The following is a 22,660-nucleotide window of genomic DNA, read 5'->3' on the forward strand; positions in this document are numbered from 1 at the left end:
CAGAGCCCAGACATCCCTTCAGCGTCGGTATCTCTGTGGGTGTTAGGTGCTGGGGCAGGATTCCAGGGGCCAAAGCTTTCCCACAGACCCCAACTGCCTGTTCTGGGCGGCTTCGAGAATCCAGCAGGGAAATCACGGGCCCGCCTTGTCAGCATGCCCAGCCCTAGCAGTGTGCAAGGGTCCTTCGGAAGATTCCAGAATCTGCCCTTTGAAGCATCTCTTCCGAAAGTAGCAGAGTATTGAGCTGCTCATATGCTCATATTCTCTGATTCTTGGCCACTAACAAGGGAGATGGGAGCTTAGCATGTGTGTCCTAGAAGAGGACAGACGCCTGTCTTTCCTCACTGCACCACCAGGGCCTGGAGGGCCAGGCTGCACAGGCCCAGTCAGCCCAGCTGCCTTCATGAAAACCTGAGGCACCATTATCCAGGGAGGAAGACCACCACTGTCCTGGTTGAATCCTCTCCTGCTGCTGAGTGGAGATCTACCACAACTATCCTTCCTGGGACCTAACCCCCTTCGAGCCAGCGGCAAAGAACTCATTCTTTTCGGGGGATAAGTTTATTGCCTGCAGAGTTTTAACACAAATAGGCCAACGCTAAATTGGTTAACGCCGAAGCTGTCTGATTTCGCAGAGGCGTGACGTGTTTCCTGGGACGATAAGGAGAGATGGGGCCTGGCAGGGGTCTCACCCGACACAGAAGACACAGAATGGGGACTCACACGGCTCCGAGGCTGTCCATCCCTTTAACAGGAAGGAGGCTGGACTACGGGGCTGTGGGGGCTGAGGACAGCAAGGGTGCTGGAAATCCCAGGAGAGGGTTGTACGGTGGGACGGGGTGGGCGGGGACTCCGTAAGTAGTCGCTGTAGTGATTAAGGTAACAAGGCTGATTTTTTACAAATGCCATTTCACTGGAGGACACATGAGTGACTATAAAGCTCCAACAGTTGCCGGGTGAGCAGGGATTTCAGCCTCCTAGGCGCTGCTGTGAGAAGCAGGCCGTGCGGGCAGATGCTCTTGGTGCGGAACCCGGACAGTGAGGCTGATGGCGAGGAAGGAAGAGCCGAGCACGTCTGCGAGGCTGCGGGAGCCGTCTGCCTGCCAGCGTCGAATCCAGAGGACATTTCAAATAGCTGCGCTCCCCTCTGACTCAGGCGGACCCTCTCTCCTGCAGAATGTTGCAACTGTCTTCCCCCTTTTACCGTTTTAATTGCTGCTCTCTCTTCCATTAGAGGAGATACCCTGGGAGGGCAGAGTTTTCTATCGTAACAGTGAGCTATCTGGTACACGTAGGTGGCTCAGTTGGTTAAGCGGCGGACCTGTGGTTTTGGCTCAGGGCATGATCTCATGGTTCCTGGGTTCAAGCCCCACATCAGGGCTCTCCACTCTCAGGGTGGGATTCTCTGCGCCCCCCTCTCCCTGCCCCTTCCTCTCCATCTCTCAAAAAAAAAAAACAAACCACACACGACAGATGACATGAGTTCATAGCTTTAGTGCTCACAGTGGTGTCTGTCACAGAGTAAAAGTGTCAACTAAAGTAAATAAGCAATAACTATGAACTGGCCTGTTCACTCTAAATACTGGAAGTAGATTCTTAGCTTTTCAAATCAAGCTTCAGATCTTACTGGGGAAGGAAATCATTAATGCCTTGGTAAAACCAAGGTTAAAGTATTAGCAGTCAAGAAGGATTCTTATGTGGTATTCTAATTGCGAATTAAAAATTTATTGGGGCGCCTGGGTGGCGCAGTCGGTTAAGCGTCCGACTTCAACCAGGTCACGATCTCACGGTCCGTGAGTTCGAGCCCCGCGTCGGGCTCTGGGCTGATGGCTCAGAGCCTGGAGCCTGTTTCCGATTCTGTGTCTCCCTCTCTCTCTGCCCCTCGCCCGTTCATGCTCTGTCTCTCTCTGTCCCAAAAATAAATAAACGTTGAAAAAAAAAATTAAAAAAAAAAAAATTTATTAGGACACACAGGCATGCCGGTAATGAACGAGAAGTCACAAAGGCTTTGCAAAGAGTGTGGACCCGTGTCTGCCGAGATAAGGGCAGAGTAGGCTCCTATCTACCCTCCCGCTGTGAGGCAGTTAATTGAAACACCAGTGTGATATCTCAGAAGTGACACGGATCCTTCCTGCCTTGTGTATGCAGAGCAAGGAACACCAGCTTGATGGCTTTGCACCTGATGATGAAGAATGACTCAATTTCCCTCCGTCTCTTTCCAGAACTAGTGCATCAGCTGTGAGGACGGCCAGATGGTCTGCCCTAGGAGCAGGCGGCAGCCACCTGTTCCATTAAGGAGTAATTGTCGTGCCACCCACAGAACCCACCATGAGTCTTCGTAAACCAAGGCACTTGATTCCACGGGGAATGCCAAGAGCTACCGTTCACAGCGATTTCTACATGAAGACATTAGAAGGGCTCGGTTACCACTTAATGATGACCATTATCCCCTGAAAACATCAGAAATAAAAAGCCTAGAGTTGGATCCTTCTGGAACATATGCACCCACACCATGAACGGCTGGGGGAAGAACCCAATCGTGACATTCTTCTCGCCCCAGAAGAGGTGAGGCTCAGTGACCCTCGAAACAGTGCCACGGGCCTGAGGACCCCGAGGTGCCTGGGACCGTGCTCACCCTTGGACCCCGGCATGATTCCCGCTGCTGTTTCAACACCTGGCTGGGCAGCGGTGGGCAGCGGCACGCCCATGCTGATGCTAAAGGGCTTCTCAGCCCCGACAGGCCGGCCGGCATTGGCCAAGCCCTCCCCTGCCTCGCCCTCCACGTGCCCTCCCGTCAAGCTGGAACAGTCCAACAGCATTCGGCAAACACCGCGTGGGAACACCTGTGTGCCAGGCCCTTTGCAGGGCTGGGGGTGGGGGCACCAGGGAGGAGGCGACACAGACCAGCGACCCTCACAAGGCCGGAGCGGGTTAAACAACAGAGGAGATACGAACGGCATGTGTACAGTGAGCGGGTGCCCGAAAGAGGGCCGGGGTCTTTGGGACAGTAATGTGTAGAAGGCGCACAGCCTATGGCAGCCCTGTCGTGAGGGGCTGTGCGTAACGGGAACTACACGAGGGACGGGACGTCCGCGGCCAGCACCGTCGGGGGAGGGGGGGACAGGCAGAGGTGGGAGGGTCGTGCAGGAGGCTGGACGGGACGACGTGCCGGGAGCAGCCATGGGACCGGCCACTAGAGTCGTGGGCCCTCGACTGTCGTGTCTGAGAGCCCCCGAGGCACCGCGGTTCGGGTGGCGTGGTGGATCCCAGACCCGAGGCAGGAGGCCCCGCGGTGCTGCCCTGGGACAGGAACACAGTGCTGGGTGCCCGGTCCTCCTCCCCGGCCCAGGCCAGCACCTGCTTCGACCAGGCTTGGGCCCAAAGGGTCACTGGCTTAGGGTCACGTCCATTGTCCCCGGGGCTTTTGGGAGTGTCTGGGAAACACACTCCTTTAGTAAGAAGAGCGTTTCTCCAAACTCAGACCTCACCGAACTAAAGGGAAGAGCAGGGCTGGGGTGGCTGCGACCGGAGAGGAAGGGAGCACCCTCGGTCCTGCTGCCCTGCTCCCTGGCCCCCGGGGGGCCACCACGCTGGCATCTGGCACGTGTTGTCTCTGCGTACATAATACGTCGTCGTGCTGGGCCCGTGACGTGGCGTGCTTATTCGACCCGCTTTTACCGATGGGGAGGGGGCGGGGGCAAGTGTCTGCAGCTGGGTTAGGCTGGGGGGTGGGGGAGATGGCGAGGAGGACTGCCCTGCGGGCACCCCTTAACCTTCCCGCCCCTCTCGCTCCAAGTTCCCCAGAAGCTTTACTTCCATCAAGGGTGAACCCCTCACGGAAACGCAACATGTCTGCAACCAGCGACACCTACAAACGGCGGCCACACGCCGTCCGGGGACGTGCTCGTGGGGGTGGGGGCCGCTCTGAGGAGGGGAATTCAGAGAAGGAAGCAGCCCCTAGGAGAGAGGAGGAGACACAGACACAGGGACGGTGCCCAGCGGCACCTGCCCGCCTCCACTCCCTCTAGAATCACCACAGATGGTCTCCCTGTGCTTGTCGCCAAATGTTTTGTTTTGTGTAATGTTCGCATTGTCCCGAGTCCTTTGGTGGAGGGGGCGGAGAGACTCGAATCTCAGACAAGCAGAGACACACATCGGGACCAGGAGCCTGGGGTCCCAGGAGCGGCTTGCACACGGCACACCAACCCCCGTCACCACAGAGGATGCACAGGGGAGACGGGCCCTTCCCGGGGCGACGGTTGCGAGGCCAAGAAGCCAACGTAAATAAATGGCCTGCACTTGGGGGTGAGCTTTTTCTACTTACTGGAACAAATGTATTCTGCGAGCTTTTCTGCATTTCCACAGCTCTCTCCTTCTGCGTCCAGGCCGATTTTATTCACTGGAAAACAACCAAGAAATGCACGTTTTCACATGGCCGTCGAAGACCTCTGTTCCCGTGTTGTTGATGTGCGAATACAAAGGCACGTGCTTTACGAATCACAGAGAAAGTCTCTCCTGAAGGCTGGTACCAGAGGCCCACGGGCACTGTCAGAGGTGAGGGTGCTGGGTCCTGGCCCCACCTTTCCTGGACGTGTGACTTTGGGTCACGCCCCCATTCCTCTGCACCCCACTGAGCTCATCTACCAGACAAGACGCCAGCCACGTGGGACCCGCTTTAAGGAATCCAGGAGAGGGTGGGAGCAGACCGCGGCCAGACTGAAATGGAAGGGATGGCGGGAGAGGTTTCATAGTGACCCGCCGACGGGGACCCACGGCACCGCGAATGCGGGTCATCTGGGGTGAGGGGCAGCCCAGCTGCTTTGAGAGACCGCTGTCACGAAGGGAGCAGAAGCAGACACCCAGGCTCCCCCCGCCCTTTGCCACGCGGGGAACACTGGCCACCGCGGAGGATGCTGATATAGGAAGGGCCAAGGGCACAGCTCCGTCAGCTCCCACTACCTGTTCACAGGGTGTGGGCCTTCCCGGACATGGGTGCTGTGGGCTTTCCACTTAGGCCACGAACTGCAGCTTTAATGTAAGCACCATCAGCTTTTAATTTACAGGTCATTTCAAGTGTCCTGAGTCCGGGGGACAAAAGTCACATGCAGCTGTGAACTCTGTTCAGGAACAGAGCCCCTCTGAATGCTGCACGGCCAGCCCAGGCTGGGCCACCTCCTCTGATTGAACTGGGGAGGTCTCGGTTCACCAAAAACCCTGAAAACCTCCCAGGAAGTGAACTGGGACATAAGTACTTAGTGTCGACATTCATACGCTTTCTTCCTGAGTTGACTAGACAAGAGGAACCAGACCCAGAACCTGGCCCCGCCTGGCTGTGCGGAGCGAGGCCTGATGCATTTCGTCCCCACACAACCCTGGGACGTCTGGTCCCAAGAGGAGGCAGCTGGGACCCTGAGCTGTCCAGCGCCTGTCCTCTCTGTCTCTGTGAGCACAGGGACTGGGCTGTGTGGCCTGCCTGCAGCCCACAGGGGCTCTCAGTAAAGATTGGGTGGGGAGGCGCCTGGGTGGCTCAGTTGGTTAAGTGTCCAACTCCCGATTTCGACTCAGGTCATGATCCCACGGTTCGTGGGTTCGTGAGATTGAGCCCCACATCAGCCTCTGTGCTGACAGTGTGGAACCTACTTGGTATTGCCTCTCTCCCTCTCTCTCTCTGCCCCTCCTGTGCTCTCTTTCCCTCTCTCAAAATGAACTAAAAAAAAAAAAAATTAGGGGAATGAATGTTTGCCAGAAGGTCTCAACCCCTGAGGCGGCAGGGCTGGCTCAGCTGTCAGGCCTACGAGCGTCACAGCCAGCAGCCGGGCCAGGCAAGGCCACCTTCAGGGCCTCCCCAGGTGACAGGGACAGTGCAGCTTAAGCTTATTCACAGCGGGGGTGGAACAAGCCAGTTTGATCCCGGACAAACCTGCCATCATGTTGTTTACATTTAGGAGGTTGAGGCAAGGACTGCCACAGCGCATCCAGTCTTGGGGGCGGGGGGGGGGGCTCTTGTAAACCAGGGGGTGAGCCCCCCCTGCTGGCAGAGGCCTATGGCGAAAGGTACCGTGTGGTTATGTGAAGGTAAGACAATTCTTAGTGTGAAAACACATCCGTAAGAGTCAGCACATGGGCTTTGAAGACATTTTAACAAGGTTAGGGGTAAGAAGACCTCAGTATTCTCCCAGAATGAGTGGGAAAACAGAGCAATGAAAAATACTAAAAAAAACAGATAGGGTTTAAAAGTGGAAGGACGTGTGCGTGCTTAGGCCAGTGGGTCATGGTGGCTTTGGAAAATGCAGTCAGGGATTTGAACGATGTCTGTACCACTTGCTTTTCTTTTTTTTTACACGTTTGTTTTTAGAGCTTATTTATTTATTTTGAGAGAGAGAGAGAGAGCATGAGTGGAGAAGAGGCAGAGACGGAGACAGAGAATCCCAAGCAGGCTCTGCACTGGTAGCAAAGAGCCCGATGCGGGGCTCAGTCCCACGAACCACGAGAACGTGACCTGAGCCGAGATCAAGAGTCAGATGCTTCATCAACCGGGCCACCCAGGCACCCCATCTGTACCACTTTTGAGGCGTGTGACTGGTAAATCACACCTCCTCTCTTAGGCTTGGTTTTTTTAAGTCAGGAAAATGGGCTTAGTAAGACCTTCCTTGTGAAAAGACATACATAAAGTGCACGGCGCAGTGCCTGACGTGCGACGGGGACGCAGAAATGGCAGTAGGACTTACACGAGTAGGTGTAGACGGTAATTCTTTCCGACGGTGCACATACACACCTCAGAGTGAAGTTACCTTACACAGCGTCTGTCCGAGTCCTGAGTTGTTCAGTGCTAAGCTGTGTTCCACGGAGGAATTGTTCTGGGTCGACAAGGCCAAGTAATGAGGGCCACTCAGTGGCTCCCAGGTACCAGACTGGCAGTCAGATGGGGGAGCTAGGGGACCCCACTTCTGGGCGGCCAGGGAGGCGGCTTCCCCCCAGGGAGGCCGGCTGACCCGCAGGGGATCAGCCCGCAGCCAACCAATGCTGCTTTTTCGATACACATGGAAATCTTATTAAAATAAGCAGAAACTTTCCAACCAAAGTGACGTTCTCAGAGGTTTTATGCAGACCAACAACAGACTTACAAAATAGTCTCCATCTATTAGTAGTTAATAATTTCTACAGGATTGTGAGTCAAGTCAGTATTTATGAAGAGACACAGACACGTTTCCCTGATGGACCTTAACTACTTGCTGCTCACTGGACCCGGTTTCCATTTCCACTGTGAGACACATCCCTACCTTTCCGTCTCCTGCCCTGATCCACAGCTTCTGGGGGAGCCAGAGGGGCTCCTGTGAAAAGGCTCCCAGTCACCTCGGTGCTCACACCCCTGTGGCATCCCCTCCCCTTGGGTGTGGGCTGGACTGACTCCATTCACACAAAAGGAAGGTGGCAGAAGGGAGATAGTGTCACTTGCAAGCCTGATTATGGAAAGACTGGCTTCTGGCTTGGATGCTCTCTTTCACTGGCTCTTGGACTGTCTCACAGCAGGGCCGGGAGGTAGCCCTTTAGAGAGGACCACGTGAGGGCTGGGGGGTGGATCCACGTGCAGGGTCTTGGAAGCAGAGCCCCCGAGTCAAGCTTCGAGGTGTCTGCGGCCTGGTGACAGACACTGAGCCGGAGGGACCCAACTAAGCCATTCCCAGATTTCTGCCTCAAGGAAACGGTGAGCAATTAGATGCTTGTTGTTTCTAGCCACTACGTTTTGGGGCAATGGGTTACGCAGCAGATGATGACTAACACACGGGCCTGGATTCCTCCGGCTGTCAGTGTTTAACGTCCTCTAACTCTCCAGTCTCTTGGCTGAGCCTCAGGATCAACAGAAACATCCAGGCATTCAAGGAAGTCCTCTTCCCTGCACCTGCCAGAGAGAGCTCCTTGTGCACATTGTGTCTGCAAAGTGAACTAAGAAGGTTCCAAAATTGGGTGATTGACTTTCATGTTAAGACCGATTGGTTTCTCCAAAGAGATTTTTTTTCCCTTCTCTTTCAAAGTAATCTCTGCGCCCAGTGTGGGGCCCAACAGAGCCGGCCAGGGTCTCCTCTCCCAGGAGATTTTTTTTACAGCTGCGAAATTCGAATTACATCTCTCCTCTGGTCATAATGTTTCTAGCATTTAGAACGCGCCCTTTTCCTTCACAGCTGAATGAACAGGGAGCAGGCTGGGGCCAGCGGGTCCCCATCGGACCAGGCCCTGCTGCCTGGGCCACACGGGATGCTGGCGCACGCCTGCCAGCTCCGTCTCGGCTTTCTCTTCCCGTGTCACCGCTTCCGCTGTGGGGTTTTCTTCTCACTTGACAGAACAGTGAGATGCAAAGCACGAGACCAGACTGAAGGCAGCACAAGAATCAAAATGGAACAATTTACAAACACACTGTCTTTGATGGTCAGAAATTGCCCCTATGATTTGCTTCCCTCTTCTACTTCAGAAAACAGCGAAAGGAGGAGCAAGCCAAGTCTTAACTGATTTGGGGGGGGGGAGTGGGGGCGGTTTCCTTGGCAACCAAGGCCTGACTCCCCCTCTGCTGATCTGCAGGGCTCCCAGGCGCAGGTTGCACTGTACTGAAAAGCTAAGCATCAGCTCTTAATTAGACAGGCAGCTCGCAGCTGGTGTCCGCCTTACGTCATTTTGTTCTCTGGAAAGAGGGCTTTTCATTTTTAAACTACTTTCACTCATGCCGCAACTTCCCCCAGTGTTTCAAAATTCATTTGGACAAACTGAACTGTTTTGCAACAAAGCTGTACATTGATTTACTCATAATTGCTAAGCATTGTTTAATGCTTTAAAAAAAAATTTTTTTTTAAACGTTTATTTATTATTGAGAGACAGAAAGACACAGAGCATGAGCAGGGGACGGGCAGAGAGAGAGAGGGAGACGCAGAATCCGAAGCAGGCTCCAGGCTCTGAGCTGTCAGCACAGAGCCTGACACGGGGCTCGAGCTCATGAACTGTGAGATCATGACCTGAGCTGAAGTTGGTCACTTAACCAACTGAGCCACCCGGGCACCCCTAATGCTTACTTTAAAAAAAGTTTTTTTAACGTCTATTTATTTTTGAGAGAGAGAGGGACAGAGAGAGAGGGAGACACAGAATCCGAAGCAGGCTCTAGGCTCTGAGCTGTCAGCACAGAGCCTAATGTGGGGCTCAAACTCTCGACAATGAAATCATGACCTGAGCCGAAGATGTATGCTTAACCGACGGAGCCACCCGGGTGCCCCAAATGCTTAATTTTTATGTTCATTTGTAAGGTTGACTTTTAATGATTCACTGTTTACCTCTGTGCTTTAAAAATAACATATGGGGTACCCAGGCGGCTCAGTCATGATCTCAAGACTCGTGAGTTCGAGCCCTCCGTCGGGCTCCGTGCTGACAGCTCGCAGCCTGGAGCCGATTTCAGATTCTGTGTCTCCCTCTCTCTCTGCCCCTCCCCCAGTCACACTCTGTGTCTCTCTCCTTCAAAAATAAACATTAAAATTTTTTTTTAAATAACAATTTCAAGACTGGATAATGTTGAAAGTATTTTAAAAATGATAAAAACCATTGTAATACCACCATCTGGAGATAAATACCTTTAATGTTTGGCTATTTCCTTTCAGGTTTTGTTCTTACGGTAGTAAAAATACATAACATAGAATTTACCATTTTAACCATTTGTAAGTGTATAACTCAGTGGCATTAAGTACATTCACAACCACCACCAGTATCCACTTACAGAACTTCTTCATCCTCCCAAATAGAAACTCTACACCAAATTAAACAATAATTTCCTACTTCCCCTGACTCAGGCCTTGCAAACCTCTACTGTACCTTTGGTCTCTTTGAGTTTGACTGCTCTATGAGCCTCATATAAGTGGAATCATACGGCATCGTTATCTTTTTGCATCTGGCTCATTTCACTTAGTGCAATGTTTTCAAGGTTCTTCCATATTGTAGCATATGTCAGAGTTTCCTTCCTTTTTTTTTTTTTTTAATGTTTATTTTTGAGAGAGAGAGAGAGAGAGAGCTCGAAAAAGGGAGGGACAGGAAGAGAGGGAGACAGAGGATCCAAAGCCACAGTGTGGGGCTCAAACTCATGAACCATGATCACAACCTGAGCCAATGCCAGACATTTAAACCAACAGAACCACCCCGGCACCCTTCCCTGCTTTTTATGTCTGCGTGATGTTCTATGGCCTGCATATGCCACATTTTATCTCTCCATTTATCTGTCAGTAGATATTTGGGTTGTTTCCACCTTTTGCCTGTTGTGACTGATTTGGTTATGAACATTACATACTCCGGCAAGTATCTCCGTGAGGCCCTGCTCCTTTCAGGCTCCTTGGAGGATAGAGAGGACTCTCTGGTATAGTATAGTCCCTGCATTTTTTGATTAAAGTGAAATTATATCAGATATCTATCTGTATTGCTTCCTGCTTTTTCCTTAATGTTATATACTGTATCTTTCCTATGCTATAAAAATCCTTCAAAATCATTTAAAAAGACCCCCTAGCCTCTCTGCTCCCCCCCTCTCCTTTTGAACATTTCGGTCCGAAGGACCTTAGGTGGAGCAGAGTAATGTGAGTGTCATTGTGGAGGAGTGACCAATGTGGGGTGTCAGAAACCCTGTGAGGGTGGGGCCAGGGGAGACTGATTCCTTACAGGGACACCGGTCAAATAGGTAAATGTATTAGGTTTTTCCCTGTCAGAGATGGGGGCCACAAATATAGAAGTGAAAGACCCAGAATAAGCCCTGTGGTGTCGGACTGTAATTGAAGGTGGTGGAATAAACTCATGGTTTCCAATATAAATGAGTATATGTGAACATTGGGATGTGTGTGTGTGTAAAATTATGTATTCCCTGTCTCTGTGTGCTGAAAATGACTATGAGCAGTAAAGTCCAAGGGTGATGAATACACTGAGCAGCCACATGACGGCTTCTAAATACCCTCTCCACTAATAGGAACCCTGGTTCTTAGGGAAAATGCTTGATTTCAGGGCTGTGACAGGAAAGACAGAACATACCAGGAACATCTTTTTGCACCAGCAAAGGAGGAAGTATTCAAAGAACGATGGGACATGCCAAAAGGACACAGAAGTCACCTTAAAGGGGTTGCCAATGGCCACATCAGGGATAATGTGAGCAATAAAATAAATAGACTTAGTAATGGGTTGTAATCTTTAAACGAGGAAACCACGAATCCATACTGATATAAATAAGTAATTGAATAAATTGAAAGTGTGATGACAATTAATCAGGGGCACCTGACCGGCTCAATAGGTACAACATGTGACTCTTCATCTTGGAGTTGTGAGCCCAAGCCCCACATTGGGTGTAGAGACTACTCAAGAAAAAAAGAAAGAAAGAAAGAATACATTATCATACATTCTCAAAGTACCTCCCCACAAAGCACTTATTAATTTCAAGGGGAAAAACAGTAGCTTCACAGTGGAGAAGCCTCACATCACCTAAATCAAGGGATGACAAAGGACATTCCCAGTAAGAGAGCAAATTGGAATGATGGGTAAGCGTCAAGGAGAAAAACAGCATCGCTTGTGATATTCCTGCCAGACATATATAACCTGAATGAATGTAATGATGAGAAAAATATCAGACAAACCTGAATTGGGGGACCGTCTACAAAACAAATGGTCTGTACTCTGAAAGTGTCAAGGTCACAAAGCCAAAGACAGATGGAGGCATCGTTTCAACCTGCAGGAAACTAACAAGACCTGACGAGATGTATGACGTGATTCTGAACTTAACCCTTCAGCTATGAGAGATGTTAGTGAGAATTAGGAGGTACCAATATATGTGTGTTAATTTCTTAAATTTGATGGTTGTGGCTATACAGAAATGTCTTTGTGGGGAATCTACACTCAAATATTTGCAGGTGATGGGGGCATCATGTTGGCAACTTACTCTCCAGGAGTCCAGGAAAGACTGAGTTCTTTGTATTGTAAGTTTTCTATAAATTTCCTTCCAAATAAAAAGTATGTAAAAGAAGAAGCTACATAATCATCACATAAATGATTACTGTTTCCCTATTGGGGGCTTTCCTTTTTTCATGACTATAACTAATGCTAGGATATAGTCTCATATAAAAACCACTTCAAGGGTACCTGAGTGGCTCAGTCGGTTGAGCGTCCGACTTCAGGTCAGGTCATGATCTCACAGCTCATGAGTTCGAGCTCCACGTTGGTTTCCGTGCTGACAGCTCGGAGCCTGGAGCCTGCTTCAGATTTTGTGTCTCCCTCTCTCTCTGCCCCTCCCACACTCATGCTCTGTCTCTCTCTCCGTCAAAAATAAACATTAAAAAAATAATAATAAAAATAAAAACACTTAATTTCTATTTTGGATTATTACCTTTGTCTAGATTTATCAGAAAAGGGATTAGTGGGCCAAAGGGTACAAACCTTGTAATAGAGCTTTTAAAATTTTTTCTTATTTCTTAAAGATTTTATTTTATGGGTGGGGGGATGGGCTAAATGGGTGATGGGCATTAAACTTGCTGGGATGAGCACTGGGTGTTATATGTAAGTGATAAATCACTAAATTCTATTCCTGAAATCATTATTGCGTCATATGTTAAGTAACTTGGGTTTAAATTTAAAAAAAGAAATTTAGTTAAATTGAAAAAAAAATGAATTTCAATATGGGGACAAACCCAATGCAGAACGCTGTGTGAGTTTATAGGGTCCTGCCCTGAACCCACTACATAAGCCTAGTCAGAGTTTTCTGGAGCCAGGGTACCATGCCTCTTAAGCCGATAACTTAGGCACCAATGAAAAATTCAAAATTTCCATTGTCATAGAACTTAAGAACTACAGTGAATAAATATTTAATAACTGGAAAAAAAAGATTTTACTTCATTTTTTTAAAGTAAGCTCTATGCCCAACATGGGGCTTGAACTTACAACCCTGAGATCAAGAGTCCCATGCTCTACCTACTGAGCCAGCCAGGTGCCAATGTAATAGAGCTTTTGATACATACTGATCAAGTATTTCTGAAAACATATGAACCAATTCTCAATGCTACTTAGCAATATTTGAATATATTTGTTTCACTGTACCCTTACCAGTGGCATTCTATACTTAACTAGTTATTTGTAAATTTAATAAGCAAAAAATCGTATTTTGAACTATAGTGTTTTTTTGTGTTTTTTTTTTTTTTTTTTTTTTTTTTTTTTTTTTTTAAATAAACAAGGCTAAGTCATTGCGGAATGAAAAACCCTTGGTTTTCTCTCCTGTACTCTCTGCTACTACCATAGTCATGCTTTGGTACTCTGGTTAGCGAATGTGGGTTGGGTTGGATCATTTGCTCACAGAACTCAGGCAAATGGTTTGCTAACTATTGCCCACTTATTACAAAGGATATTTCAAAGGACACAAATGGAAGAGATGCGCAGAGCAAGGGGGGCGGGTGCAGAGTGCTTCCACACCCCCTCCAGGTGCACCACCCTCCCAGCACCTGTCTGGGGCACCATCCTTTTGGGTTTTATGAAGGTTTCATTACACAGGCACGATGAATTATATCACTGGTCGCTGATGATTAACTCAACCTCCAGTCCCACTCTCCTCCTTGGAGGTGGGGGAGACAGGAGACCACCCTCTTTAATCCCAAGGTTGGTTCCCCTGGCAACCAGCCCCCCCATCCTTTGCAGTTTTCCAAAAGCCACCTCATTAATATAAACTCAGGTGTAACTGAAAGAGGTCTGTTATGAATAACTTCATCTTTCTTATCACTTAGCAAATACCAAGGGTTAAAACCTCCTAAAGGAGCTTTGTGCCAGGTACTGGGACAAAGACCAACAAATATATAATATCGCAATAATTCTGTGGTGTTTTACCTTTACCTGGATTGCTTACCTAGAGAAGAGGTAGCACTTCCAACCACGTACACTGACTTAGCATTCCACTTTTCTTTCAGAGAGTGTTTCCAGACTGTAAAACATGGAATGATATGTGAGCTGCAGATATCATGGTGGCCATTTGCACTGTTGCCCGAGGCTGCCTGTTCATCCTAAGACACTTGTGAACAAGGCAAACTATTAATGACCAAATATAAAGAGAAGCATCTCAAACTAAAATTCCATTTTATTCTGTTCGTATTCAGCAGGCAAATTTTTAAAAATCACCTTGGTAAATGTTTCAGTATGCCTTGAGTAAAATATTAACTCGTTTCCACAGTTGGCACTAGAAGCATTTTTAGTGTGTACCAGAGAACAAATATGACTTGAAGAATTGATTTGAAGGGTGACATTAAAAATTTAAAATCCAGGGGTGCCTGGGTAGCTGGGTAGGTTGGGTGTCTGACTCTTGATTTTGGCTGAGGTCATGATCCCAGGGTCGTGGGATGCTCTCTTTCCCTCCTTCTCCTCCCTTACTCACAGATTCTCTCTCTTTATCTCTCTCTAATGAAAAATTTTTTTAATGTAAAAATCTAGACTTACAGTTAATAAAAAAAATTTTTATTAGTCACATCTACACCCAACTTGGGGCTCAAACTCATGACCTTGAGATCAAGAGTCGCATGCTCTTCTGAATGAACCAGCCCCTAAAAATTTAGACATCTAAAGAAAAAGTCACTGGTCATTGAAAGGTGGCAACTTAATATCTAATAAAGCAATACAACTGGTTTTATTTGGGACCTAAATCTAGAGGCAGTCAAGAAGCTGTGATCTCCGAGGAGAGGACTCATGTTTCCACTAGGTCAAAGAAAGATAATAAGTTTCAAGTTCATAGCAGACACGCTTTAATGGAGAACACTACCATTTTACGACAAAAACAAACATCTCTAAATGTGGATTAAAGACCTACAAAGAGAAAATGGGTTCAATATTGAGCAGTGTTCAGTATCGAACACTTTTTTAGAAGACAAGAAAATATGCGCTCTCCCTTCTTAGAATCCAGTTATGAGCAGAACTCTCCCTTATATTTAAGTGTGACACAACCCTTTGCACTCCCATTGGAAATCTCCTTTTCTTTTATTTACCTCTTTTTAAAGGTTTTTATTTTTTTTTAAGTAATCTCTACACCCAGCATGGGGCTTGAATTTACACCCCACTGTCGAGTTGGATATGCTCTACCGACTGAGCTGGCCAGGTGCCCTGGGGGTAATTTCTTTTGAAAAAGTAACCGGAGATTGAGTTTCACCTTCTTTCCTCCCCGACCCACGTAAATAATATTTATCTGAAAATTACCTATCGCATGTGAGCAAACCATTCTCCGAGCCTCGTAGCTGATATTTCTCTTTAGCAGGAGGTGAATGTGTATACACCATCAAGAAGGTGATTTTTTAGCTTATAACGGAAGCCTAATTAACTGTAGAGAGACAATAACCATTCACCATTGCCACTTATTCCCCACTAGCCTGCCATGTGCCAGGCAACATCCTGAATGCTTCTTTTTGGGACTCAGACTGGTAGCTGGAATCACCAGTCTACAACTTACAGACCCTGTGGTCTTGGCAAGTTTCATACCCGCTGCTCTTCAAGCTCTGGTGAGTCATATCTACCTCAGGGTAAAGCATTTAGTATGGGGTCTGGCACAGAGAAGGCACTTGGTAAGTTTAGCTAGCTAGTAGTTAGAAGTGATGATCCTGGGGGCACCTGGGTGGCTCAGTCAGTTGAGCATTTGACTTCAGCTCAGGTCATGATCTTGCATTCATGGGTTCAAACCCCACATCAAGCTCTGTGCAGACAGCTTGGAGCCTGGAGCCTACTTTGGATTCTGTGTCTCCCTCTCTCTCTGCCCCTCCCCTGCTCGTGCTCTCTCTCTCTCTCTCTGTCTCTCAAAAAATAAAACTAGGGGCGCCTGGGTGGCGCAGTCGGTTAAGCGTCCGACTTCAGCCAGGTCACGATCTCGCGGTCTGTGAGTTCGAGCCCCGCGTCGGGCTCTGGGCTGATGGCTCGGAGCCTGGAGCCTGTTTCCGATTCTGTGTCTCCCTCTCTCTCTGCCCCTCCCCCGTTCATGCTCTGTCTCTCTCTGTCCCAAAAATAAATAAAAAACGTTGAAAAAAAAATTAAAAATAAAATAAAATAAAATAAAACTAAAACGTTAAAAAATTAAAAAAAAAAAAGAGAAGTGATGATCCTGGGATGGAAGGATTATTTATTATGCCCACTTTACAGACAAGGAAAGCAAGGCTCAGTGAGGTCAAGGAACTCGCCAAGGTCAGAGTGGCCATCTGAACCCAGGCCTAACTTGCCGCAAAGCCATTCTGTAATGACCCCTGACTGCTGCCTCCACTGCTTAGAATAACTAGGGCTGGTCACGCCTGGGTCTGAAGCCTGGCTGTGCACCGACTGGTTCCATGGCCTTGGACAAGCGCTTCCCAAGCCTCAGCTTTGTCATCTGTAAAACAGGACCACCATACATATGCCTCTGGCCAGCAGTCTAGTGATAAATGAGGTAACAAATGGAAAGTATTTAACAGGGCCTGGTATGCATTAGGCGTTCCACAAATGTTGGCCACAAAGTGGTCTGACTGCAAAGACTAACATGGCTGTTCAGTCTGAAACCTGGGCCCTGTTCACATGTACTGATGGCGAGAGGAGGTAGGAAGAGGGGTTTAAGGGATGGTCCTGTCATTAAGTGCCTGGCATGCACGGACCATTTTCTCAAAGTTGTTGGGTCTTCCCATCATCCCCTTGAGGAAAGAGACTGCAACCAGTATATGCTGAGGACAGAGAGGTTCACCTGGCAGGTGAACTACCCAGGGACTGGGGACTTCAGGAGCCAGCCCTGTCACCTGTGTCCCAAAGCAGTATCTGTGACACGGCGCCACTAGGCGTAGCGGTAGAAGGCTACCGGGTTAATGTGTCACTTTGTGTGGGACATTAAGAGTCAGCTTATAAGGAGAAAGGTCATTCTCTGCTTCCTCCAAAGTTTACACGAACGTGAAGTGACTTGGTACCTGAATACTTTTTTGAACTAAAAGTCATTGAGATTTTTCAAACCTGAAGGGCAGCTATTTCTGGAATCTGATATCCCCAGTGGGAAGAATCGGAGTAAAGTCCCGTGGAATTCACAACAGTGTCTCCCCTACCTTTAGGTTTTAGGTTTGTTTTTGTTTTTGTTTTTTGAGAGCAAGAATGCTAGCAGGGGAGGGGGAATGGAGAAGGAGACAGAGAATCCTAAGCAGACTCCACACTCAGAGCTGGAGGCCCATGCGGGACTCGATCCCACGACCTGAGCCAAAATCAAGAGTCAGGTGCTTAACTGACCGAACCACCCAGGTACCCGCCCTCCCCCCACCCCCACTTACCTTCAGTTTTATTGTCTTTCTCCAAACACAGTTCCACTGCTTCCACTGCTCTGGGGCTGGTAAAAATGAGGCCCCCGTAGCCTTCAGGATGAGACAGCTGCACACCAAACAGTAACAGAGGCGTTTTACATAAAGATCAAGTTCAACATTTCCCAGAATTCCAATGTTTTACAAGAATAAATTCCATCCATCCATCCATCCATCCACCCACCCACCCACCCACCCACCCACCCACTGGTCCACTCAGCACCTATTGGGAGCTTACTAAATGCCTGGGACTGTGCACCATTCATGTGAATTCACCATTCATGCACTCAGGCGAATGCAGGTGAATTCACTGTTCATGGCATTTCCCTTGAGCAGCTCACGGTCTAGGGGAGGGACAGGAAAGAGAACTGTAGGGTGGCAGGTATGACAGGTGCAGAGAGGGACAATCTGACCCAGCCCGGGCTTGGGTGGGGTGCAGGCAGGAGGGCAGACTGGACCTGCGTCTGTAATAAAACTGGAATCTTCAAGGGGCAATCTCCAGGCCGAAGCACTGATTTTCAAAGATAATATGATAAAATCTACTAAACATTGCCGTTTTTACCTAGTCTCTCCCTAAAATCTGTGAAAGTACCATGTGAGATGGGTGGGGTTATTTCATCTCATAGATGAAGACAAAGCCTAAGGAGCTGGCCCAAGGTGAGTGGCAGGGCCAGGGCTCAAGGACATGCCTGTGCCCCTCCTCGCTCCGTAGGGGGCTTCATGAGGGCTCTGGAAGGCCCCCAGGGAGCACGCTGGCTGGTGGAGATGGGAGATGACCGTGTGGAAACTCTGGTATCTGTGTGAGCACGAGTCGAAGACGTGATCTCAAGCGATGAGGTCTTTGGTGCCTTTCAGGGCTGCTTATGGAAGAGCATGCCTCTTGGGGCCCCGCTTACATGGTTCCCTTAGCACTCAGCCCAGTGCCTTGGACGGAACAGATGCCAGATGGATGTTTGCCGGGTAAATTACTGAATGAATAATGCAGTATTCGGCCCAAATCAAAAGGAAGAAACAGGCTTCCATACAGAGCTGCTGGCAGGGTTGTGCTGCGCACAGCAGGAGGGGTGACCCTGGCGCTCACACAGGTGTGGGGCCCGGGAGCAGGGCTGGGCACCCCAGTCCCATGGAACCTCCCTGGTTGTGGGCCCGCGTGTCTAGAAAGGAGCTCCGGGGGGGAGGCGCCCCAAAGGCACTCCGCCCCTGGGGCCGGTTGCACACTGATGAGGTGGCCTGAGCACTCAGTCTTTGATCTGAAATGTTTGTGAGTCTTTCCTGAGGCTTTGTCCAGCAGGATCTACGACGGCATCACCGGCAGCAGAGTGGACGCCCTGCGCAGCAGCCTTCTTACTTGCTGGGGGCCTCGGCCGAGTGGCCCAACCTGGGGCCTGGCTCTAAAACGGGATGGTAACACCCATGTGGCGCGTGGTCAGGGCGGGCGGGTGAGTGGGAGGGCAAACTGGAAGGGCCCCACTGCTGAGAGCCCCCTGCAGCCTGCTCTCCCAGCCCCCACAGACCCCACCTCCGGGACAGGGAGGCTTTCTGGTGGGGACTCACGGGCGGTCCAAGAGCCACCTCCCCTGGGGCCAGGTGAGGCTGGGCCACCCGTTTCAAGTTTGCTAGTGAAATGAGGGGATGGTGAAGAAATCCTTCCGGTTTGGGTGGGCAACGATTCTACAGAGACTCAGAAATTATGGTACTCGGACACTGACAGACCTTACCTTCTCAGAAAAACTGGAAAGAGACAAAAACTCAAATGATAAAACAGGGATCAGAGTGGCTTCAAGTCCATATAATCCTAGTTCCTGCAAATACAAGAATATAGTTCTGCATTGGCCAGGGTTGTGTGGAAAATAAGGAAAGGGTCACAGTCACGACTTACTTGGTGTCGGCCCCGTAGAGGGTTAGCAGATACCCCACCACCACCCCTCACCCTCGTAGTAAGACAGTGTTAGGCCTCGTGGGACCAGGAGTCTCAGGCACTTACCCTGATATATGGATCTTGGCCACAGTCATCCTCCTTAGGGTCTTTTAGTAAAAGAACCTTCATTATCGCCTGGCAATCCTTACAGGGTGCTGTGACAGAGCAGGGAGACAGATGGATCCTAATTAGAGCTCAAGGACTCTTCCTGAGCAGTTATCGATGGGACAGAAGCAGGGAAAGAAGGTAATCAACTGCTGGCCGAGGGGACCTGTCCCTCGCCCACAATGACTTAGCGTTCATGTGCTTGTTCCTTCTGAAGACCCTGTCGCTGATAAGGCCAAGGGACAGCATGCTGGCACTTGATATCACTCGGAAAGGCAGATGAAAGCCATTAGGGAAAGCCAGTGTCCGGGCCACACATTTAAGGCTCATAAAGAGAAGCGATGCAAATTTGGGGTTGTATTGTCAATAATAGAGAAATTATTTTAAGGAAATAAACAGTTCTGTTTCAGGGTAAACATACTAAATAGTTCATAAGCTCTTTAGGAAATAATTATATTGACCTTTCTACTTTTCAAATGATGGGTTATAAATGTTGTCAAATATTATGAGAAACCTTTCAAAAGTCATCTAACGACCTGGAAAATAATTCGTTGATATGTATCAAGAGCCTTGTATATTTCATACTCTTCCTTCCTATAATTTCACTTCTAAGAAGAAATACGAAGGCACTACTCATAAATGTGTGCAAAGATTAACATGAAGATGTCCATCCTGGTATTTTTTTTTTTTTTGAGATATAATTGACATAGGACACTGTGTAAATTTGTAAATGTCCGGTGGTTAGCTGTTCATTTGATACATTTCTATACTGCAGTGTGATGACTACAGTAATGGCTTTACCGTGCCTCCTAATTATCTTTTTGTGGTGAGAACAGTTGAGGTGAACTCTCCTGGGAACTCTGAGGTTTATAATACAGTATTGTTGACTATAATCACCATGTTGTGCATTAGGTCTCCAAGACTTACTCCTCTTCTAGTGGTGAGATTGTATCCTAGTATTAACAACGGGAAACAAAGTAAATGTCCAACGTTGAGAGAATGGTACATCATTAGATGAAATCATTAGAAGAGTCATTAATAACTTAATTACATGGATCACCAAGTAATGTTAAAAAAATAGGATGCATGAATAGTGTGACTTTATTGATCTCATATATACATATATATGAAAGAATATGCATCAAAATACTACTAATAATTATTCCTGGGGGGCAGGTTAGGGTGATTGTTTTCTTGTTCACCTCTTTCTGTATTATCCACATTTTTTTTTTTTTTTACAATAGACATTAAATTCTTTTGTATCAAGGCATAGGGTGGGGGTCGAATTTAATATGACTACCCCAAAGGCCTCAAAATAAATGCTGCTGGAGAACTGCGGAATAAATCCTGCCTGAAATGTGGATTACTATCCCGTGAGTAGCATGAGGCCCACCAGTTACTTACTAACCACTATACAAGTGGTTGGTAACAGTCAAACAGCACATATTGTTTCGAGCAGAAATGTGTTAACTTTGAGAGCCATTACTTGTTATTACTGAATAGGTTCCGGAACATTATAATATCTGCGGGGCGTCTTAAGGAAAATCTGGCTCAAAATGAATTGCTTTGTATCTAAGCAACCAACCCTGGGTGAACAAATAATAATTATGAAATCAAGTTCTAATTACTGCTGCCACTGAGCTGTTAGCTACAGAGACTGAGGGAGTAGGCAGGATTGTTTCTATTGTTTCCTGAGGTCGTTTGGAATGTGTCTGTCTTTTGGGAAACCGGGAACCCGCCTTTCTGAGATGGTCATGCTCACGTGTCAGCCCGGCTAGGATCTAGTCCCCATTTATTCACGAGCGCTGACCTAGGTATTTTGGAGACACAATAAAGTCTATCATCAGGTGGCTTTTAGCCAGGGAGATTATCCTAGATGATCTGGGAGGGCCTCCTCCAGTCGGTGGAAGGCCTTAAGGGGCACATCCCCGCCACAGTTGTAGGCTCTGGGGTATGGAACCCCAAGTTTTCAAAGTGTTGCTTTCAGATTCCAGGAGCCAGTCTCTCACAAAAATGTTTCTATGTTGTTCTCAGGCAGTGACACCTGGAATCTGCCTCAGGGGCATTAGGTCTGCATTATTTACTGGGGAAGGGGGAACAAGTTCAAGTACTACCAAGTGCTATAAGGTGATGTAGGAGAGTTGACCGGGTGCTGATAGCTGGTTGCCTCCCCAGGGCCACCTCTGAGATGGCGTCTTAGTTGAGATCAGAATGACAATGGCAGTGAGGAAAACTGTTCCAGTGTCAGGAAGGAGCCGGGCATGTCCCCAGGAGAGAAGGGTAAGCGTGGCTCCAGTGCGAAGGACAAGGTGGACTTGGGCCCCACGAGAAATGGGAATCCACAGACGGGTTGCAGCAGGACCAGAAGCGATGACACTGGTTCGCGCTTTAGAAGGGTCTCTGGCTTCCGTGGCGGGGATGACCACCCAGGACACTGGGCAGTGGCGCCATTAGGAAGCGGCTGGATCGGGGATTCATAGTGAAGACAGAGTTAACAGGGTGCAGTGACATAATTCAGGGTGAAACCATCTGTCCGTGGCCTGATGGTTACCGCTAGGCGAAAAGGTCTTTCTTTGAATCCCACCTAAGCTTGAGGTGTGTTCAATGTAATCCTATCAATGAGGCAACAAATATTTCTAAACAGTTACTGTGTACTAGGCACTGGGGATACAGTATGATTCCTGCCTCATCTTTACTGGAGGATAAAACTGACATTTTACACGTAAAGACGATGACAGAGTCGGTGTAATAAGCGTAATAAGCACGACAAAGAAAAAGTCAAGATGCCACGGAGGCCTAACTGGCCAAGTCTTACTTGGAGTGGCAGGTGTGGCCAAGGTCACCACTGGCTCCCAAATACCCAGTCTGCCCTTTTCTCTCATAGAAATGGACTCCCTTGTTGTTAACAGGGCAGGGCACGTGGTTGCCCCGAATGAAAACGTGCCTGGATGTGGCCTGTTGACTGGGTTCTGGCCCTCAGGACACAAGCGGAGGGCGGGGGGGGGGGGGGTGCGAGGCACACACTTTGTGGGTCCTGCCCTTAGCGGGAAGTGCCACGCCCCTACTCTCTCCCCCTGCCTCCCTGCCGGCTGGAATGTGGATGGGAATGTTCTGAACCTTTCCTTGGTCTGGGAGAAGTTGCAGTAATGCCATTCTCTAAACCCTGATGATTGGAGAAAGAAAGCCATTTGGACAGAAGCCATTCCAGGCACAGAAGTCATCCCCCACGTGTAGGGCAGCTGATGCCATGCACACGAGTGCCTGTGGAAACACCTGCACCTCAGCTGCCCCGTGAGCCAGGCCTCCCCCTGGTGACCATTTCCTC

The 22,660-nt window shown here is 48.7% G+C and overlaps 2 protein-coding genes across 9 annotated transcripts in view; one reads left to right on the top strand and one right to left on the bottom strand.

Annotated features, from left to right (window-relative positions):
* The window catches only part of EDRF1 (erythroid differentiation regulatory factor 1), a 67,653-nt gene extending 64,379 nt beyond the window's left edge, over nucleotides 1–3,274 (top strand). Inside the window, exon 25 of the mRNA XM_086681131.1 lies at nucleotides 2,223–3,274. Within this exon, the coding sequence (XP_086537257.1) occupies nucleotides 2,223–2,295 (73 nt within the window). The 3' untranslated portion in view covers nucleotides 2,296–3,274. The remainder of the gene's footprint in view (nucleotides 1–2,222) is intronic.
* Nucleotides 1–22,660, bottom strand: part of UROS (uroporphyrinogen III synthase) — a 35,558-nt gene that overhangs the window by 5,940 nt on the left and 6,958 nt on the right. For all 8 annotated transcript variants that reach the window (XM_086681147.1, XM_086681148.1, XM_086681141.1 and 5 more), the window contains 5 exons: nucleotides 19,297–19,385; nucleotides 19,031–19,114; nucleotides 17,286–17,382; nucleotides 13,886–13,960; nucleotides 4,325–4,399 (listed from right to left, as the gene is read on the bottom strand). In XM_086681147.1, coding sequence (XP_086537273.1) covers nucleotides 4,325–4,399; nucleotides 13,886–13,960; nucleotides 17,286–17,382; nucleotides 19,031–19,114; nucleotides 19,297–19,359 — 394 coding nt within the window. In that variant the 5' untranslated portion in view covers nucleotides 19,360–19,385. The remainder of the gene's footprint in view (nucleotides 1–4,324; nucleotides 4,400–13,885; nucleotides 13,961–17,285; nucleotides 17,383–19,030; nucleotides 19,115–19,296; nucleotides 19,386–22,660) is intronic.

The sequence above is a fragment of the Puma concolor genome, chromosome D2 (assembly GCF_028749965.1).
Source record: "Puma concolor isolate L17-30 chromosome D2, mPumCon1.1.hap2, whole genome shotgun sequence".
Lineage (NCBI taxonomy): Eukaryota > Metazoa > Chordata > Mammalia > Carnivora > Felidae > Puma > Puma concolor.